This window comes from Gobius niger (assembly GCF_951799975.1).
Source record: "Gobius niger genome assembly, chromosome: 17".
In the NCBI taxonomy this organism is placed as follows: domain Eukaryota; kingdom Metazoa; phylum Chordata; class Actinopteri; order Gobiiformes; family Gobiidae; genus Gobius; species Gobius niger.
Window position 1 is genome coordinate 11,616,573 of NC_136868.1, and position 22,485 is coordinate 11,639,057.

Consider the following 22,485-nt stretch of genomic DNA (forward strand, 5'->3'; position numbering starts at 1 on the left):
TGCAGGATAGTTTTCTATCTTTTTTGTGTAAGTGACCCTGAAGAGTGACCCTGCAAATGATGAAAAGTGCCTATAATCATGTCCCTGTGAAGAACTGGGATGCTACAGATATGTTAGGAAGATTGGGGATGAGTTTGTGCAGCAACCAACATTTTAAAGGAATAGGCCACCGTTTTTACATACTGAGATATGTTCTTACCTTAGCTTTGACGAGTTCTTTAGGACCTGTCTGGTCTTCACCCGTGCCTTCAGTCACGTAAACACAGCGCAGACGGCGTTAGCATTTAGCCTCTCCCCCTCTCCACTATAGCTCCAAAACAGGTCAAGATAGAAGCTACCAAGCTCTTCCACGTTTTCCCTATTTAAATATGGTTACGTGAAGTGTTCCACTACAAAGTATAATTTCACAAAATTAAACAATGTGGATTTTCTAAGCGGATAAAAGAGGGAACTATATTGTAAGGCGTTGTAATACCAGGAGTAGTTTGGCATCCGCACAGTAAAGTGAAGATTACTGCGCGGATTTCGAACTACTCCTAAAGACAGGTCCTAAAGAACTCGTCAAAGCCAAGGTAAGAACATATCTCAGTATGTAAAAACGGTGGCCTATTCCTTTAATTTAGTGGTTTCCTGTTTCATTGTTCAAAATGAAAAAAAATAAAGAAAAATCGAGTAAATAGGGCCTTTAAGGGGTTAATTCAAACAGTGTTATTGGAAATTTAATTGTTATAGTCCTTTCTTGTATTTCTATCTTTTTAGTCATTATGAACTAGGCTCTTTTAAATATATATTTCTAAGTCATTTTTGTCTAGTTTCAGGCAGCAAAAATAATAGATTGACTGAAATTCTCATTTTTTATTCAAGAAAAAAAAAATAAGATAGTAACACTGTACTGTATATTTAAAAGAAATAACTTTTGATTAAAAACTTGAAGGACATTGCATGAAAACCCTCTATTATAAACATGACATAATCTAATCCATAGCCCTACATGTAATCTCGCCCTGGGGTGTGTGAGTAGTTTTGGGGGCATAAGTGGTTTACCCTCCCACATATGAGGCAGATAGCGTGTCTGTATTTCTCGTCAGCTCTGAGTGGAGAACAGCCGCGGAGGATTCATCTCTCCTGACACGCGCTGACAGTGAAAACTAAATTTAGCTGCGGGGCCGGCTCTGTGCGTAAAGCGACGCTGGAGCGGACGCAGGGACCGCTCTGAATGCAGATGTAGAATGAGATTCACATGTTCTTAGGGTGACCACATGTCCCTCTTTGAACACGGTACAGAATTAGAACGTGATTGTCAGGGTTGTTGAGGTGAATGGGCCCAATAAGGTTGTGTGAGTCTGATTCTAATTGATATGCTCATTCCTTGCATGAAAAGTCCAAATGTGGGTGTCGTAGCTTTGTGTGATTGTTTTTATTCATTCCTTTCCGTGTTTTACTACAACGCACAACCTGTCTTTTCACACTTTTAGAACTTTTTGAGGTTGACTATAGTCCGTCCTAGAGAACATTCAATAATTGATCACTCATTTTGCCTCCCCAATACTATTCCCAACCATTGCCTTAAAGGAACAGGCCACAGTTCTTCCATACTGAGATATGTTCTTACCTGAGCTTAGACGAGTTGATGCGTACCTGTCTGGTCTTTGTGCGTGCCCTTGGAAGAGCTTGGTCGCTTCTAACTTCACCCCATTTGGAGCCATAAGAATATACTGGGAGAGGCTACATGCTAACAACATCTTTGGTCTTTGTGCGTGACTGAGGGCACGCACAAAAACCAGACAGGTGCGCATCAACTCGTCTAAGCTCAGGGAAGAACATATCTCAGTATGGAAAAACCTGTTCCTTTCCCCCCCCAAATCTAAAAGCTTCTTGACTCAACTGAAAGGTCAGACCTAAAAAGCTGATGATTTTCGAAGAGTTTTCCTTGCGTTGTCATGGCTTTTTCATCCTATTTTTTGGTGCTATTTTGTCACGTTTGTGTTGAGTTTTCCCTCACTTTTTTGTTGCTTTTTGTCTCTTTTTGTAGCAGTTTTGTTATTTTCTTTGATGCGTTTTCATTGCTTTTTTTTTAACGGTTTTGTTGCTTTTTGATGCTTTTTTTTGGTTGCGTTTTCATCCTCATTCACATGTCGTTTTTCACAGTATTTTGACACTTTTTTTTTCCAGGAAGCTTTTAGATTTGGGTAAAGTCAAACTTGAGACTTAGCCTATAGCCTACTGATCTGGTATAAGCAATAAACTTATACAGTATGTTTAAAAAAGGTTTATGTCACAGGAAGCCTAGTTTAAATGTGACAGTGCCCTGTCAGGAGGAGGCACTCTCTGGATGTGGCCATAACTCTGGCTGAACCGGCGCTGTTGTGGGTCAGGTCCGTCAGGTCCCGGGGCCTGGAGAGGGCGAGGCTTCTGCACTTTATGAATAATGAAAACATGACGTAAACAATGCGGTCCTCTTTGCAGCTCGGGCTGGAGGCGCGCGCACCGAGGCGTGATGCGGTCATGACGTAGACGCCGTCGTGGAGCTTTAATCCTGTGCCGCAGCAGCGCAGCCGGGAGGTGACAGAGGAGGGGGTAGCACGGCCGGACCGGACACCAATGGCACTCAGGAGCTAGGCTATACGCTGCTACCAGGCCCGATCCACCCAGGACTTTATATAGACAGGCGCAAAATACATCCCTGTAAAAAGCCTTAAAGACGACAGGGACGAGCCGTGCGCTAGCCTATAGGCCAGACCCCCTCCTCTCTGTCTGCAGACTCTTCCCTGACGACCATGGTCAAAGAGCTCTTCAAACGGTTGTCGAAATAAATTCACGGACTCAACATTCTGCGCTCACATCCAGAACCGGACAAGGCGTTAAATTGGCGTTGCGTCCCGGCGGCTCCTCGCCCTTCAGCCGCGTCTGTCTGTGTCAGCTGCTGCGCATCGGCGAAACATGCAGGATGAGCCTGTGGGGGTGACCAAAGCGCACTCACCCCCGTCCACCGAGGAGAAGGACAGCGATAAACCCGTCGAGAGGCGAGCGGAACCGAGCGGTGACAGTCAGCTGTGCGCGTTCACGTCGGTGTACAACCTCCTGAACCAAAGGACTGCTTTCACCGAGCCGTTTTACGCGGCGCTGTCTATCAGTGACCTTCAACAGCAGCAGCAGCAGCAGCAGCAGCACAGTCATAAAATCCACCTACAGCCCGGTCTGAGCCCCCCGCTGGAGAGGAGCGACACTTGGCTCCGCGCTGACTCTTCCCTGGAGGAGGCTGAAGCTGATGCTGCGTCGCCATCGCCCACTTCCGTGAAAGTGATCCAGATGGACTCCCCCATCGCCCACCACAACGGCAATGGCAGCACCACCGCCGGCATGTTGTCCGGGGGGCTCAGCGCCGCGTTCCCGAACCCCACCCAGGAGATGCAGAGCGCCAGCGGGGGGTCCACCTCGCCTTCCCTTCCTGGTTTCGGCACCCCGTGGTCGGTCCAAACCAACTCCTCCCCCCCTCCCGCGCCCATCAACCCCATCCACACCATGAGCCAGATGCCCAGCGCAGACTCAGACTCCAACAGCTACTACCCCGGCATCCCCTCCTCCATCAACCCGGCCTTCTTCCAGAGTTTCTCGCCGGTATCAGCTAATCCGTGCCCCGGGATTAACGTGCAGGGCTTCAGCGGTCCTTTCTCCCCGCAGATGAACGTGCCCACGCCGCCCCAGAGCCGCAGGTCCCCGGTTAGCCCGCAGATGCACCCGCAGCAGGGGGCCTTCCTCCAGCAGAGAAACAACTACAACCAACATCAGGTGAGCGCACGACACGCGCCGGCCACACACACATACACGGCAGCCATTACCTCCTCCACTTCCGGTTAGTATCCTCTCCATCATGACCACCAACCTGCCCTAGAGACATGAACAAATCAGGATTTTACGCGTAATCACTGGAAGGTCCTTAGGCTGTTGAGGGTCTTGTGATAAACATGGGTTAAGCCTGAAGTTTTCTTAAAGCTACACTGGAGACATTGTAATGTCCATTGACTAAACGGGCATGTTCTGACATGTTCTGTGATGACTACATCTTCAATTACTCATTTGGTCTGAAACCATAACTCTGGTGGCCTGACAGGTGCACCAAGTAGACCTGCCTTATAGTTTTCAAATGTACAGTATCATCATCATCATCGCCGTCGTCATCATTTTCATTTATTTCAGGCAATGGCACTGAAAAGTAGAAGGTAGACAAAATAAAGTTAAGTCATATGGTGCAAAAAGGAATATACAAGATGTGAATAGTATCATTGTACAATTTGTCTATTGGTCTACTCAAGTTTCTCCCCAAATAAAATTGTGCACGATATGCAATAATGCATTCAGCCAAGTCAATATACATTGGGTTTGAATCTCGACTCAAAACTGTCAAATTTACTCCTTAAATTTACATAATCCTATATCCTTTCTTTTCCACAATATGCAAATCCGTCATGTCATCTCCTATTCAGACCGCAGTAAATCGGAAAATCGGTCAATCTCTGCAGCAGCCGCTCTCTGTCTGAATCCTGCTGTTCCTTCCTGGAAGCTGGCAGTGGGAAGTGGTCACGTGACTGCGGATGGGTCAATACAAAGGCACTCACGGATTGATGGTGCTTTCAATGGCCTGATGAAGTTGTGGGTTGCTGCTGTGGTGCTGATGGCAAGGGGACATTTAGGGTCAGGGGGCTGAGTACAGACGGTCGTTTCACGCGGGATGAGATTAGGCACAGAGCAGAGAGCGCCCTCAGCCCTGCGTTTCCTCATGCGATTTGCAAAAAAACAGGGCGTGGATCCCTCTGAGGCTGCAGCTTTTGCATCTCGGGCATCAGTGACCTTTAACCTCTGGTCGTGATTAGAGCCACATGCAAATGCTTTTCAGATTTACTATGACTTTCCAAAGACTTCCAATCAATATTAACCCGTCTTTTTCTTGCCTTGATGCCGGCGCTTTTGCTGCAAACTATGTCGCTTCTTCCTGGTGAAATGTCTGTACCCCACAAGAACCAGCAGTGACACAGCGGGTTTGATTGATTGTGAAATTGAATGGAACATACTGTGTTGAAAGTGTGATCAAATAATGGAATCACAATCAAATAATAAATATTGTTATTGTAATATATTTCAGATGGTTATCAAATATCGCATGACACTATAACACTCAAATAAATCCTCCCAATCACAAATCTAGCTCAAGATCTGGAGATAATTCTGCGGCCACTGCACTGCGGCTGCACACTGCTCCTGACAGGTTGATCCCAGAGCATTGAAGGATTTAGATTCAGAAGACGATGTCCTGGATCAAATGAACCCTTTGACTATAAAACCTGCTGTTCATGTGAGGCAACACGTTGAACATGCGATCAGATTAAAACGCATTCTTCTTCCATTTTGATTTGGAAATGTCATGAGCAGTGGCTTTAGTCGACCCAGTCTTTATACACACACATACTTATAATAATGGACTATGTGCTTCATTCAGAACGATCCCTTAGTGTTATGAAGCAACACGTATTTGTAATAACCTCTGTAGTCCTACCACCGCTTCAGATTACATTGTGCAAGGATTTGTTTGACTGCTGCAAACATTGTCGATAGAGCAATGTGTGAGGTAAAATCTGGATCGACCTCCGTGGTCCGAAAAGGAAGCTGCTTTATCATACTTAACCCCCTCTTAAAAGCATTCGCATGAGAGTTTTGTAAGATGGTATAAACATGAGTGCAGCGAGCAGGTGCTGGGCGAGTTTGTAACTTACACTAGTCGTACACGAGATGCCCGGTATTAGACTCAAAGCCCTAAAGCTTCTTATCGCTCCTCGTTACACTACAACAGGGGTTCTCAAGCTGCGGTGCGAGGGCCAGTCGGCGTGTCGTCTTCTTGTGGTGATTTTACCATGTTTTTGAAGTTGAAGCTGGTATATATTAATGTAATGTCAGCGTTGCTTGCTTTTGTAGTACTATATCACGAATACCACTGCTGGACATTGATCTAGAGCTTGATCTTCCTTAGTAAAATCAAATCAATGGCGCTTGACTTTACAGCCCAGTAACAACATGGTGAGAAGATGGAGATAACATGGTAACAAACACTAACAAGGAATTATGCCTTTTGCCGCCCTGTTTCCAAATTATTCCCAAAAAAACCTTTATTTATTGAGGTCATAATCATAGTACTCATATGGCATTGGGATGAATTAAGCGATTAGCCATTTCCATTTAGTTACCGTCGTTACATGTTATGAGGTACTATGCCATTAAAATCTACCCCCCCTTATCTCTCTTCAGCCGATGGTGAAGCCCTCGCCCTGGAGCAGCCACCAGGGGAACGGCTGGGGCTCCGGGGGCATGTCGTGGGGCAGGGACCACCGCCGAGGGGGGAGTGGCCTGGGCGGACCTGGCTCCTTCAGCCCAATGAAGAAGCCCTTCTCCAGCAACGTCATCGCGCCTCCCAAGTTCCCGCGCACGGCCGGATCGCTGGGACCCAAGTCTTGGCTCGAAGAGAACATGTTTCGCACAGACAGCAACAGCAACACCCTCCTGCCCCTCCAGGTGAGCCTATCGAGGGAACATGATGATTTCGAAAGGGAATGTCGAGGATTCATACTGGACATTATGTACTAAAAGAAAAGAACACGACTGTTGGTTGATAGCTGAGACATGATGGTATTGAGATGTTTGATAGTAGTGTTATATAATGAAGATAGGTCCAAAAGTGTTAAGACTCTACAGTGAAGCAGATGGATAATCGTATCTGTCCTCACTCTCAGTGCGGGAAAAAAATGTAAAAGAAAACCTGCACTATAATTGTGCATTAAAGCAGTACTAAGTAACTCATGCCCCTAGAGGCCATTAGCGCCACTGCAGGTGTCGTAGCATGTTGCAGTCTTTTACTCATTACTTGAATAGGAAAAGGATTTATTAAGGTAAACAAGTTACTTAGTACCGCTTTAATAACATGGGTTGAAAACTAAAGAAACCAATTTGGCAGTGCCTGGACATATTATATAGAAGGAAATATTGCTATAAATGAAGGAAGCTAAATGCTACATGCCATTTTGACTTGTATATGAGCAGAAAACATGGCAGACCCCAGACTCTTATTCGACAAGTTCATTTACCAACCTCGGGCCACCTCTACAGTGGGGTCTAAACCCCCGACATACTGCTCCTATTTAAAGACACCTAAAATGGCAGCAGTCTGTATCAAACCCGAGCTATATTCTTTTCCGCATCTCTCTCTTTCCTTGTTATATTATTCAAAATGAGCAAGCACACTGTGGATTGAGGAATTTAGTTGTTGTACACCATTGCAGCCTTCACACCAGACTGGAGCAGGTGACGCTGTGTCTTTGTTTAGTATAAAGTGCAGGGGGAGGGCATTGTGGAGGCTGTTTTTATGTCCACAACCAGTGCATTTAGCCTTTCAATCACGTGGGAGGATTCTCCTAAGCATCGCTAACTCTGCAGGTTTGACTAAAGGTGTGGAAAAGAATGAGGGCAGGGTGGCTTTTTATAGAAGTGTGCTCAGGTAGGCATGGGAAATTAGAGCCTGTCAAAATTCTCAGCCAGCTGCCTTGGTTCACAACCTTGCTGCGCCAGATTCATTCTGTTTAAATAAATAAAAGATACAGGTTGTCCTTCACTTTACAGCACAGTAATAACATGGTAATAGGTTGGAAATTGCATAAGGATAATGGTAATAGTGCATTTTGCAGATAAATGCCAATGTATCCAACTGATGGTTTCTGTACTGGGTTACGGTTAGTATTAGGGTTATGATTAATCAAATTACCATTCAATTAAGTTGTGTAGGTCTTCCTTTCATGTAATTATAAAATGTACTGTTATTATGCATTACGTAAAGTGCTATTTTGATCCTATATCCATGCTTTTATTGTGCTGTAAAGTAAAGTGTTCACACACATATCTCAGTTGTTTTTTGGAACTATAACAGCATGACGGAGTGGCTTTGAGCTCATGTTATTATCAATACCACTGCCAAGAAGCACTGTACTTCCTATTCCAGGAAGCAGATCAGCACAGAGGATCGTTCATTTCCATAAACAGTTTTGAATCCAGGATTTTTCAGATTCCTGGTCTTTTCCTTCCTTCCTCTCTGTTTTATGTTTCGGGGACACGTCTCGCTGCGGCGCTGCCTTTGTCGCACAGGGAGAAAGAACAGGAGAAAGACAATGAGAGTGAGCGTGGCTTTGAGCTGCACCATCAGGAAAATGATGGAGATCTGGATTATGCTCTGAAATGTCATTTATTAAACCAATGTAGATTTGAAAATGAAAGATACTTCAGCTACAGTTCTCACAAAATTATTCTACATCTTATTCCTCTACTTTTTCTGTCTGGGTTTGGCCTTGGAGGTCGTTAGTTCCAAACATGGTGGACTTGGCCTGTAACGGTGAATTCATAATAATCATGACAGTGGTTCAGACGGTAGAGCGGGTCGTCCAATAACCAAGAGGTTGGCAGTTTGAATCCCGGCTCCTGCAACATTGTCGTTATGTCCTCGGGCAAGACACTTAACCCAACTTGCCTGCTTATGAATTTAGTGTGTGAGTGGTTAGTGGTGGTTGGAGGGGCAGATTAGCTGCCATAGGGCAGCTATGGCTTCTTCTTCTGTCGTATGTCTTCAGAAGGTCAGCTCTGTTGATGTGAGCCATTACAAGGTGTTGTGGTCAAGGTCAATGAGACCTTGGGCGCCATTTAGTGGCCGGCACAAGAGCTAACAGCTGTGGCTACTACAGCACAGCTGTAACTACAGAGGTTACTCCACTGATTATGCTGCTCTATCAAAGGTTATCTATCAAAACATATAAAGAAGTTCTGCTTTTCATGCAGTAAGGTGAATCCTCATTAGCAGGAGTGTTTTAACTGCTTAACCCCCACTTTCTCCAGTTCAGCTTTACCCACATGTACAAACTTTTTTGTAATGTTTTTTGATGCGTTTTTGTAACTGTCGCAATTTTTGGTTCTTTTTTGTCATGTTTTTTCAGGAAGCTTTTACATTTGGGTAATGCCTGGATACCTGGATAATAACTGGAAAGAATGTGCTTGTGTAGGTGGGGGTTAAGAGGGTAAAGTAGTAGCAAATTAAGTTAAAATTTAATCTAGTACTTTGATCTTGTACTACATCTGTAAGATAAGATAAGATAGCCTTTATTGATCTCACGATGGAGACATTTACTTGTTACATTCGGCTCTTAGAAACCCTCAGGGTGTTCAAATAGGCAGGAGATGTGAGGGGGGAAAAAAACAAAACAATTAAATAGTAAATAGTGATATCTTACATACAATGACTACCATTGTATATAAATGCCTCTCCTGTACAGTGTTCAGTATCCAACAACTCCCAGGGAATTTCATCCCACATTCTCAAACATATATAACTCCTAAGACACGGAAAAAATGTTAATCTGAACGTGAGTTAGTTTGACTTTAAGCTCAAGGCATTTCAATCTAAGGACCTAATTACTGCATCATACAATGGGTTTATATGTGTGACCAAAACGTGTGCTTGTCTGAGTGGGACGGTCACTTTCTAGTAGCTTTCAAAAGATTATCCGATTAAGGTCTACTGTAATTTTTATTCCTGTTACTGATTCACAGAGACATACTTTACACTGACAGCCGGCAATTGTATTTATGTAGTGCCTTTCAAGACAGGGCTTTATGCTACATTATTCATTCTCCCCTCAGTCACACTCTGGTAGTGATAAGCAACTTTGGTCGCAAAAGGGCTGACAAAGCAAGACGAGGCCGCCAATCAGTGCCAATGGCTGAGGTGTAGCTGGCTATTTCCAAACTGGTCTTTTAAGGATTAGACAAAGATAACAGCATGTTATTACCTTTTACAGACGAAAACGAAGAAGAAAATAGTAGGATTCCCAGTATACAGCGTGTGCATTTTGTGCTCATCTGATTGCTGACATTATCAAACCGAAAATACTAAATGCTTTTGGACTTTTCTGACTTTTTCCTGATGATTCTGACCAGAACTATTATATTTCCTTTATTTGATCAGGCAAAACATTTAAAACAATCAAAGTACTTCATTGCAGCCTTAAGATGCAGCTTCTGCACTTCAGTGGCTCGGAAGGTTGGAAGCAAGAAACTCCCTCAGACTGCCATTGTGTCCTTGGGCAAGACACTTCACCCACTTTGCCGTTGTGAATGCAGTGTGCGAGTGAATGTTTAGTGGTGGTCAGAGCTAAGATTAGAGATGCAATGAGCCAGCTCTTTTGCTTCTGATACTGGCAGATACTCAAACCCCCAGTGGGTTTGAGTATCTGACAGTATCCGATATTAATCGATACCAAGAGACTTTCTTAAAAGCGGCTTTTCTTGCAAACGAGATGTTACATATCAATCATTAATTTGATCTATTTATAAACTAATAGAAACACATCAAACAAGGGTCCAAGGACTTTTCTACACTAAATATCCTTGGCTATTGAGTTCAGGAAAATTCACAGTTACCATGGAGATCCGCCATCTTTGCAGCTGTTAGCATACATTTTCCATAGACTAACATTAACTAAAAGCAGTATAAAAAGTGAAGAAAAAAGCCGTGGAACATCTCTGTTAGCTGCTGAGTCACTGCTGGTAAATACATCTAACACACTGTGGCATCCAAGTGTTTTAATGTGAACAATAACTCCAGTATTTTACCTTTTAAAATGTTCATTAGTTTTTTATTGCTGCAAATCCCATGATGCTTAGCGATATGACACCACATTCCTGAGCTCTATATGACAGGCATAGGTAACATTAATATAAACAACTTACATAAAGTGATCTGATCAAGACAACATTACAAATATGTTTGTAATGTTATTCTTAAACAGCATTTCACAATCTAAAATATAAACATTTAGCCACTCCAATGCTACTTTAGGTGATCCAGTCATAGTTTCTGTCCCAGCCTTGATTAGTTGGTGTTAGCATTAGCATGCAGTTGCTAGCACCGGCATTTTGCGCGGTGATCTAAAGGTTAAAATTATCACAGATTGAATTCTCCAGGTTCTGACGCTCAAAATGAGGTCCTTATTCACTGGGATTTAGTTGGTGAAATTGTGTTTTTAAACCAAAACAGTTATTGGTTCAGTATCGGATATGTGGAGCCGATACCCAGTGTTGTATTTTTTTTCAGTATCGGCTCCACTATCCGATTCCAGTATCGGATCGGTGCATCCCTAGCCAAGATAGTGACTCACCACAACCGAAAAGCAGTTTTATTATTATTTTGCACTTTTACTATGAGAACATGGCAAAAAAGTAAGCGTTTTCAAACCTAAACTCAAACTACATTCCCTTTTATAACCCAGTTGAAAATGTACTGGAGTATAAAGTGCAGACATGAGCTCTTTCCACTTCACGGTTATCTCTCCATGTCCGTTCCTAGAAGTATCTTACATCACCCTGATTTGCTGCGATGAGTAAACCGATCTCTTCCTATAATTTGTTCTCACTTGTGTTTCCAGGACCGCTCCCGAATGTACGACAGTCTGAACATGCACTCCCTGGAGAGCTCCCTCATCGACATCATGCGCGCCGAGCAGGATCCCATGAAAGGTAGGGTTTCCTTTCCCTTTCTATCTGTGCCACGGGGTCAAATGGACAGATCAGGTTCTCAGCGGGCAGGCTGTGTGTACCAGACTGATGCTCAGAGCTGGGCCGCATGCTCATTTTCCACCTCTGATGGAAACTGCACCAGCACCAAATGGTTTTACTTGATACACTATGCCAGCAGTAGCACTAGCTGTGACAGTATTAGCAGCAGAAGTAGGGGAGATATACGCAGTAGAAATTGTTGAAATACTTATTGCCACATAAGACCCACCTTTTTTTCCCCCTTCATCTTATTCAACTCAATCTTATTTAACTTTTTCAGTCTCCACGTCCCATGTAGAATCATTGTTTCAGGTTGATCTGATTTTGTTTAAGCAAATCACAGTAATGGAAATGCTAACAGCAACATCTAGTCTGCAATAAAAATGGTTTACAATTATAATATTTCACACATTTTGCAATATGCTGATGGAAAAACACAAAAAAAAAGGAGGCACAGGGCCTTTAAACTATAACACGATCTACGAGAGAATATGCTGTATGACTTGACATATATTCAGATGTTGTTTTGCAGTTTGTAGATTGGCAGTAGCAGAGACTGTAGCCCGACACTGGCCCCGGAGCCTCAGCTGCTGGACATTAGAGCAGCAGTGTCAAATGACCCGCTCCGAAAAGAGAGACCGGTTAACAGTTTAGCTCCATAAACCTTCCACGAATAACAAACACAGTGAACGGTTTGTCCCTAAGCTATTGAGTCATTTTTGTAGTGTCACCAAATGCTGCAAACAGACTGTTGTTCAAATACACCTAACTATTGATTATGTGTGTTTGATCGTAGGTCTATTACGATATGTTTATAAGGAAAGAATGAAGTTAAATATGTGTAGCTCAAAAGTCCCACTCACCTCAAAATCCACTATTGTTCCATTAGTAACATTCACATTCACTTTATCATAGATATTTTGTAGATATAATATTCAAAAAACATAATATTAACATGGAATTTGAATTATATTTATTTTAAAGAAGAACTAAGTAACTTGTTTACCTTTAATAAATCCTTCTCGTAGTCCCTCTGGAGGTACTACAAGCGTTAATGGGATGATTGGAGGGTCTTTCATCTCCCCCTGGTGGCCAGAAAACCACAATTGCAACTTCCCTGCCTCCAATACACACTTATAGAATCACAGAGAAGAAGCTAGCAGGCTAACGGGCAAAGCTAACTGCGGGCTAGCTCCACTTAAACAGTATTTACAGCCAAGTTTGAGTAAAAAAAAAAAATCTCCTTTGTTTAATTGGATGTACAATATCCCTCTCTCCCTTTGTCTTTTCTGTCAGCGTAGTATTTACTCTCACGGACAATTAATGAGTAAAAACAACGCAGCATGCTACAATACCTGTAGTGGCGCTTATGGCCTCTAGGGGCATGAGTTACTTTGTTAGTTCTGCTTTAAACTAAATAGCGTGAAAAGTTCTATAAGCATTTTGCCATGTTTACAAGTATACCATATTGTCTTTCATTAAGCACAGTTGTACAGTCACACATACTGTAGATAAGCCAGTGTCAATATTACATTTTTTTTTGTCTATGGGAAAATGGGTAGGATCTTCGTATTCACAGCTGGTTTTGAGGTAGATGGGACTCTTGAGCATTATTTCCCCTCCACCCTTTAACAACAATTACAGACAAAATAACCCTGCATGGGCTAATTAGTTTAGATGAATTACCCAGCTGTAATCAGTGTAGTAGGTCAAAAGGACTAAGGTATAATGAGGTTGGAGTTTTTTGTTTTTCCCCAGCGGCAGCAGATGGAGCGGACATGGGCCAGTGTGCAGAGCAGGGAGAGGGGCAGCCAGGCTAAATATAGATCAGCTCGTGCTTTGACACACTGCGTATGACAGACCAGAGAGGAGAGAGGGAAGAGAGAGGTCTGCGGACATATATAGCACCGCAGCTAACAAAACACAGACATTGGGTTCAACATGAAAGAGTGGCTGAACTATTGTGGTCGGGCGGCAGGAAGAGTTGAGGGTAATGGGTAATGTTTATATTTTAGCAATCTTGAATAGTCCTATAGTGCTAGCAAAGTGAATAAAGGATTATTTGGAGCATTTACGTTTATTACTAATAATGTTATTTCTCACAATCTCTTAAAAGCTCAAAGTGTAATGTAAAAAACATTACACTCTTTCATTGACCGGTTTCCGTGACTCTAAGAAAATGAACGCACTCATAACAGAAGAACTAACCTCAAAACCTAAACATAACGTAATCTGTGCAGGAAACAGTGTTATCAAATAAATTAGACTTTTGGATATGATTACTAAGTCAGAGATTGTTGTTATTCAGATTCTTTGACGGTAGTGTATGTAAATTTTTTCCAAATGTTATTTCATAAACATATCAAAGTCTACAGATAACAAAGAAACTGATTTATTCACAAAAAAACAAAAGAGTTGTCAGATTCTATGACTGCTGTCAGTTTTGAAGTAAACGTTCTGGTATTTTTTCCTACTGCCACAATCCTAGCACCTGTTTTCCCCATTAAAGTCCTAATTATTGCTAATAAAGCATCGTTATAAAGCGTAGTTTGTTTAGTTTAGTTTATTTGAGCAATTTACATTTCTAATTGACTTAATTCCACATGAAACAGTTATAGCTGCTTAAAAGGAATATCCTGGGTGGGCCATATTTTATTGCATATGGTGAACGCGATATCTTTTTTTGATATCGTTGGAATTTTTTATATCGTTGTGGACAGGCATAAACACTGACTGTAGAACACGGGGACAGGTTAAAGGTTGCTTAAAAAGTAAAATGAAATGAAGGGTGTAAACTGCTTGAGTAGCTCATATTTGTGAGGCAATGAGCATGCTGTAAAAAAAAAAGAGAATTAAATATTACTGAATTAATCTTCCCAATAGGCGTAAGGCCATATCGCCCTGCGCCTGCCCCACATTCGACATAATAAACATTCTCCATTTCACAGTGATACAATGTGAGGACTATATCCATAACACATAACAATTTAGCATAAAAATAGTCTATTCCTTGAGTAGACAAGTGTCCTCAAACAGGCTTATATATCCAAAGTAAAAAAATAAATAAATACAAGATTGCATATTATTTCTTTCAAATTCTTTCAAATAAAGGTAGTGAAACGTGCTTGTGTCCTTGGATGCAGATCAATTGTGGATATAGTGGCTTTTTTTTTTTTTTTTAAACCACTGACATCACCTTTAACCATATTTGGACTGTCAAAACTTCTTCATAGCATAACTTTGTGAAACAGTACTGCACATATTCGAAAACGTTAAGTGCGGCAGTTCAGTTGTTTCTGAGGATAGATAGATCTTTCTTCTCCTCGTGCCGCCCATGTGACAGATCCTCCGTGCTGCGTTCAAAGACAGCCATTGTGGTTTCTGTTTGTAACTGTGATGCTGCTCTCTCACCCTGTCCTCTCCATCTGCTCTGTCTGTATGTGTTTTGTGTGGGACTGTCTCTGTAAATGACGGGCGTGTGTGTGTGTGTGTGTGTGTGTGTGTGTGTGTGTGTGTGTGTGTGTGTGTGTCTCATATCAGGCCGTGTGGGATGCCCTTTCCCCGGGGCAGAGGGCCTTCTCATGCTCAATGGTAATTATCATGAAGCGCCGCGTCCCTCTGTGTGCACTGCATCACTCTCGACAAACTCTGAGGAAATTAGGCCGCACTACACTGGGGTCAGATTGGATCACACACACACGCTGACGGGGCTTGACATTTGCAGAAGCCAATTACTCAAGTTTTTATTTGGACTTCGAAGCACCTTGGGCAGTGGGGGTTTTGTAGGAACATCACATTTACTATAAACATTTAAGATGAGACACTTCAGGGAAACTTTTTTAAAATGTAGAGGTATTAATTTGAAACTGTTGCTGTAGATACTGGCATAAACATGAGGACACATAATGTATTTTATGTGTTCATATAAAATACAGCCTTTTAGGCAAATAAAATTCCAGATTTTATGGGAATCAGGTTAGGAATCAGATATTAAATAATCCCTGAAAAAAACTTCAAAATATTCTTCAGTCCAAGGCTGGAAAAGTAGTATCTGTTAATGCTACATATGTGTCACATTTAGTTTAGTTTATTTCAGTCAGTATCTTCACACAGACATGATTGACTACAAAACATGAAAACACTGAAACAATGACTGAAAAGGGTTTTGGCTGAAGTGAAACACTTATCTAAAGCCAAAGCCTATTGCAACTTAATAGCAACTTAGAGTATACAGCAGTTTTACTAACTGCAAGATGAGGACAAAATGATTATGTTTCTGTATCAATTAGTTACAAAATGTATTCGCACAAGTCACACATCAATCAATAATGTAATGTAAAGACAAAATATAGTGTACACAGGAGAGTTTATATGTGAGTTAGCGCTAGTGCCTTATAACTGCTAATTACATTAGATTTGAACATTTTTTTGAAAGCGTTTAAGGATGTTTTAAGGAGTTTTTTAAGGTGTCATTCAGACTATTCCATACATTTACTCCTCTGACACATCTGGCTTTGGTGTTTGTTCCAAATGCACTTTTCTGATAGATATGAGATTATAGCCAGTCTGTCTGGGTTTAAACCTTTCTTGTATACATTCAGGAAGCTTATGGTTATGTACCTTATACATAACAATAGCTGTGCCAAGATCAACTAAGTCGTGTAGTTTTAGTATTTTTAATTTAATGATTTTTTTATTTAATGTGGAGATATTGTAGTATTTCAATTACATTATCAGTGCAATAATTTAACATGTTATTGCGTGGATATAGGTTTTTTTTTTTTTGTTTCCAGGTGAAACTTCATTGTGTTCAGAGATAAATTTGGGCTGAAATCTGAAAATTAAAAAAAAAAAAAATTGTTTTGCCATTAAGCAGAAATAAAACATTCAGGAACTAAGAATGAAAATTAACCCTACATACTGTTTTTTTCTGAACCCCTTAATAAATAAATATAAATACAAAATGTATTATGGTCCACATCCAACTTTATAGCACTCTGAAATACTGTCCAGTTTATGTTGTATGACTCTCATATTTGTAGAAGATGATAGTGGGGAAGCTCTTCTCCCCATCCTCATTGTTAACCCTTCAAGCAAACTTGTCCCTGATCTATTATGCAAACCTTTGAATATATTAGAGTTTTTGGCATCCCTATTGCAATCAAACAGACATCAGGCACAGCTGTAGTTCTGCCGCTTTTGTAACCGCCTCAGTGGGACTTACTAAATCTAGGTCACATCACATTTGAAAACTACCATGAATCAAAAGGATGTGTTTACGGGGATTTTCTCTCGAGACGGTTTTGATTCACGTGAAGAACAAATACACTTCAGACGCATTGACCAAACCCATTAGCTTGTATATTATTTATTCCCCTTTTCAAATGTAAATTCAGCTGAAATTTGCTCTTTTTCGCACATGCAGCTAGAGGCTATGGGAGACGTCGAGGTAAAGTTCACACAAAGTTTTGTGGCTTTTGTCGTGGCATGCTTACAGCTTGAATAGGCACCAAACTGAGACCTCAAGTCGGGATCGTAGTCCATAATTGTGTTAAACCCTCATGCGAAAGAAAATTTGATTCCAGAGACATGTATTGTGTCTGTAAGGTCTCAGCGTTGGTCCCTGGTTTCAAACAGCTAATAATACTTTGCAATAGCTGCTTTGTGACATACAATGATCCTTCCACTGCTCCATTTCCACACTGTCAAAACTAAACAGCAAGTTGCCATTAGTTTTGCACCATTCAGTTGACAATGCATTTCATATTGTGCCACAGTAGAGCTGCCTAAAGGAGCGATGGTGATTGGCCTGAGTGGAAACATGTCTGCGATTGCTTCAGCTTTGTATCTGCCTGTATTCAAATTGTTCTTGCTTCTAAATGTTTTTTTTCTTTTTGTCAGGTCGCTCATCTCTGTTCCCCATCGATGACAATCTCCTTGACGACGGCCACTTGAACCAGGGCATCCCGGGAATGAACTGTTACCCACACCAGAACGGAGAACGCATCGAGCGCTTCTCCCGGAAAGTGTTTGTGGGAGGTCTGCCCCCGGATATAGACGAAGGTATGAGGAATCTTTTATGTCGTTTCATTGTGAAATGGAGAGATTTTATATTTATTTGATTCTAAAGTTGCTTCTTTCGTGTTGCACAGATGAGATAACATCCAGTTTCCGACGCTTTGGTCACCTGGTTGTCGACTGGCCGCACAAAGCTGAGAGCAAGTCCTACTTTCCACCGAAAGGTCTGAGAAAGCACAGAAAATTATAATCATGATAACTGTGTTTTTGCTATATGTATAATGCCACACCATGTAATATTTCACCCAATAAATAGACGAAATACCAGAATATATTTTATTTCAGATATTTTTACTGCTGAAAAATAATATTAATATTAATATTGGGTGTTTTGCTGTGAGTAACTTTTACTGGGGTCGTCTCCCTGGAGATGTTGACTAAAGGCAGCCAAATATGAGATTTAATAGGTGAGGTCCTCATTCAAATCCATTCTTTGATTACCCACAGCAAAACAGCATTTTATGTGTCATTGGGAGCATGTTTTGTAGAAAACAAAATGTTCCGCAGTGTGACTTTAAATAAGATGTGGTATGAAAAGTGTTAGGGCAACTCAACACTTATCTTGTATAATAGCAGTTATGTTACTCCTGCACAGACATTATTTTATACATTTTTTGATTTACTTTGTTACATACTTTCATAATATTTACAGGTCTTTCATAATTAAGTTAGTTACGCTACAGCTTAGCCTATAAGCAATCAACCTCGTGTTGCTTAACGGTAACAAAGATTTCATTTAGAGCCTCTCCTGTCTTAATCCCTGCATAAATGTATCAGTGTCTTGTTCCTGCAGCAGCGATGTTCGACAAAGACAGTGTGCTGTGACCATATGTTCTGAAGGGCCTCTCTGTCTGTCTGTTTCCAGGATACGCCTTCCTGCTGTTTCAGGAGGAGACGTCTGTGCAGGCGCTCATCGAGGCCTGTATGGAGGAGGACGGGAAGCTTTACCTGTGTGTGTCCAGCCCCACCATCAAAGACAAGCCTGTGAGTGAACCTGAGATATGACAGCGATACATTCATATGGAAACACCAGTACACATGGGAGTATCAAGATTCAAATTCATGTGTTTGGATTCAAAGCACATATTGTATTACACGCATTTCATCTCTTACCAAAGACAAATGTTGCTTTTTTTTGTGTTTTATGAAATTAGAAAGAAATAATGATCTTGTGACTTGTGCTCTTCTTGCAGGTTCAGATTCGGCCTTGGAATCTGAGCGACAGTGATTTTGTGATGGACGGGTCTCAACCTCTGGACCCTCGCAAGACCATCTTTGTGGGAGGAGTGCCCCGCCCCCTCAGAGCAAGTAAGGCTATACTTCCTGTTTTCAAACAATTTTATTTTGGACAGTCTCCTCTCCATCTCTGAAACCTCATGCATGCGTGTCTTTGTGCAGTCGAGCTGGCAATGATCATGGACCGCCTGTATGGGGGAGTGTGTTACGCCGGGATAGACACAGACCCGGAGCTCAAATACCCAAAAGGGGCGGGACGAGTGGCCTTCTCCAATCAGCAGAGCTACATCGCAGCCATCAGCGCCAGATTTGTGCAGCTGCAGCACGGAGACATCGACAAGAGGGTAAGTTAAAGAGGATGGATGCAAGTTGGTCCTTTTGTGCTCACTACTGCCACCTCAGGTCATACACGTAACTGCAGCTTCTATATTAAGCTCGTGCATGACGGCACTTCGGACCCGAATTAACAACTTTTGAGTGAGGATTTTAGAGGCAGTTGTAGTTAATAGCTCTGAGCTCATTCTACACATTAGGACATGGCTGGAACATGTAGGGGGAGGAAAATACTTAGTTTTAACATTTTAAACTCTGTATAGTCCCTTTAACGTTCTATATCTTTCAGTATTATATAAAACATGTATTGTTTTTGTCAGACTATTCACACCAAGAACCACTGAAGAAAATATCTGATATTTCATACCACAAATGTTGCTCTGTTCGTTTTGGAAATTGTTTTAGCACTAGTTGACCTCAATACTGCCTTCACGTTTTTTATGGGAGTGGCCGCTGTAATTCATTTTTCAAACCACCAGATGTCGCTCTTTAATAACATTTATTGGCGTTCGAACGCTATGTCTAGAAGATACAAACAGGGAAATGTGCCCATCACAAGAGAAAACATACAAACTTTAGTCCATTTAAAATTTGCACGACAAAGGAATGTTTTGTGCATCCTCAATATTATAAAAATAAATTGTATGTGTATATTTTATGACTAATTATCTCACACTGTTGCTCATAAGGTTGTCATAGTAACGTTGTTTGTGTCCAGGTGGAGGTGAAGCCCTACGTCCTGGATGATCAGTTGTGTGATGAGTGCCAGGGCGCTCGCTGTGGGGGAAAGTTCGCCCCCTTCTTCTGCGCTAACGTCACCTGTCTCCAGTACTACTGTGAGTTCTGCTGGGCCAACATCCACTCCCGGGCTGGGCGCGAATTTCACAAACCCCTGGTCAAAGAGGGCGCAGATCGCCCCCGTCAAATCCACTTTCGCTGGAACTAAAAGGCCCACCACAACGAGAGCAAGAGAACGAATGATCGAAAGGCAAACGGAGCTCTCTGCCTCTCCTGCTTTCCTGTCAGTATAATCCTGTACGTAGCACTAAACAGTATATTCTAGACGTATATATCTATATCTTTTGTAGCAGCCAACACCACAAGCCTATGTTTTCACCAAATCTCCCCTTCACATCTCAGGCTGATAACAACCTTTTTGTGGTACGTTCATCTTTTCTAAACGGAGATTTAAAAACAAAAGAAAAGAGATTGATTTTTGTAGGTTTTTTTATTACCATTATTTTTGTATGTGAGATTTAAAAACTAGCTAACGGGAATGTTTTTTGCATGGGGGCAGCTCGTCTGTCTGTCTGTCTGCTGCTATAGCCACCCGACAACAGTGCGTCAAGTGCACATTTGTTAATGGGAAAAAAACCTCAATTATCTTATGACTAGGTCATGACCAAAGGTAGCAACAACGTAGGAAGTAACCTATATTACAAAATAGTTGTTTCTTTCCATAGACCCAAAATTCACAATAGTGTGATACCTCAAAATCCCAATTCTGTTTTCTGTCAACTATATTCACCACAGTCGAAATGTAACAAGCTATTTAAAGCTTTGCTGCTATGTATACATATTAGTGTAGGAACTATAATCAATGCTATTAATGACAAGGATCTCATTAATTACAATGCAGTATGCACTCAACCACTTATGGCCCCCAATGCCATGATAAGTGCATGTGTTTTCATTGGGCTTTGCTTCACAAAAGCATGCAGGATACATGTAATATTGACAAAACACAGCAAAGACAGGTATTTAAAAAAAAAAGAGGTGATAAATTAAGATATTTAACACATTAGTAGATAGCATGAACCTCAAATACGGATGTCTAGAGGAAAAAAAAATTACAGATTTAAAAACACTATTTAAACTTGCATGTGTCGATGTTTATCTGTTTACATACTAAACAATACAAAAAGTGATAATGGTTCTGCTGTAGATTTAGTGGGCGCCATCTTTTTGATGCGGTGGCCTGTGTGGCAAAAAAAAACAGAAAAAAAAAACCCTTTTGGAGAAGCAGAGTGGTGTCCAGTGGTCCGTGTGTTCGTGTCGTCCCCCGTGTCGTGTGTGTGTGCTACGTGTTAACTGAGGCTTTAGTTAAAGTTACAAACTAAGAGGAGATTTCAAACATCTTTCTGCCTTCGTCTGCTGAATAATGTATGTTTTCCAAAGCTAATATGAGTTAGCAAGCGCCACGGCAGACCGAAATAGCACAGAGATTTGCCTTTTGTGATCAACGTAGGCGTCCGTCTTTACCCGAAGATCCTTATGATGAAAGAGGTCTGTTTGAATCGCGTTTGCTTGGAAAAAAAAAAAAAATCGTTTTCGATCCACTCTTCACGGGACAATCTTTTATGTAAGAAAGGATTGGCTTTTTTGTCGGTCCGCTCCGGTACTGTAGCTGTGCGTCACTTTTATGTCGTGTTTTTTCAGTGTTCAGGTGTGTGCTGTTACAAAAACTAAGATGAGACTTTGACATTTATTTACCGGCGATAATATCAGTTTTTTTTTGTTTTTTTTTTGACGTCTTGTGTGGACTACTAAACCTGTCGCTGGCCCCGCCCCCTTTCCCCCCCTCTCCCCAGTGTCCCCATTTGAAACTCCCTTTTTATATTATGCACTACTTTTCTATATCACCCCGCGCCGGTTAATTTCGACCCAAAACGTGATTCTCCCTAAAGAAAAAAAAGACAAAAAAAGACAAAACCGCCTATTTATAATTACAGATGATTTATAAAGTTTTATTTTTGCATAAGTTAGGATGTAGTGTGAAGCAGTGGTCTTAAGTTAATAATTTATATATGTCGTTGTAAACCCGAATTCAATATTTTCTATAATATATTAATGTAGTTTTGATGTTGAGGGCCGTCAGAGTCAGGCTGTAATTTTTTGACTTATCGGGCTTTAGTTCTCACAATATATCGTTCACCTGTAACACTTGACTTGTGCTGTTTTCTGTGCGATTTTCTATGTTGAAACACTGTTACTTTGTTCCGTATGTGTGCGTCTTTGTTTTTGTAAAGAAAATCATATTTATTTTCACTATTTTTGTAGACAAATTACTTGATTTTGATTGTATTTTTCTATTTATATATTATACGATTTATTTCCCCTCTTTTCTCCTCCCCCCCCTAATTATGTTACATGGAAAGACAAAGAATCATGACACAAGACGCAGCATCGGGTTTTGTACCG

General features: G+C 41.4%; 1 protein-coding gene across 3 annotated transcripts; it reads left to right on the forward strand.

Moving 5' to 3' along the window:
• Positions 1-2,323: 2,323 nt before the first annotated feature.
• Positions 2,324-21,525, forward strand: cpeb2 (cytoplasmic polyadenylation element binding protein 2). 3 transcript variants are annotated; one of them, XM_079574902.1, is made up of 11 exons: positions 2,324-3,789; positions 6,298-6,561; positions 11,508-11,598; positions 15,178-15,228; positions 17,063-17,086; positions 17,539-17,700; positions 17,790-17,879; positions 18,581-18,699; positions 18,909-19,023; positions 19,114-19,295; positions 20,003-21,525. In XM_079574902.1, exons 1-11 carry the CDS (start codon positions 2,941-2,943, stop codon positions 20,228-20,230), a joined length of 2,175 nt encoding a protein of 724 aa, XP_079431028.1. In that variant the 5' UTR covers positions 2,324-2,940; the 3' UTR covers positions 20,231-21,525. The 3 variants fall into 3 exon arrangements, with proteins under 3 accessions (XP_079431028.1, XP_079431029.1, XP_079431030.1); XM_079574903.1 differs by lacking the exon at positions 15,178-15,228; XM_079574904.1 differs by lacking the exons at positions 15,178-15,228; positions 17,063-17,086.
• Positions 21,526-22,485: the final 960 nt, after the last annotated feature.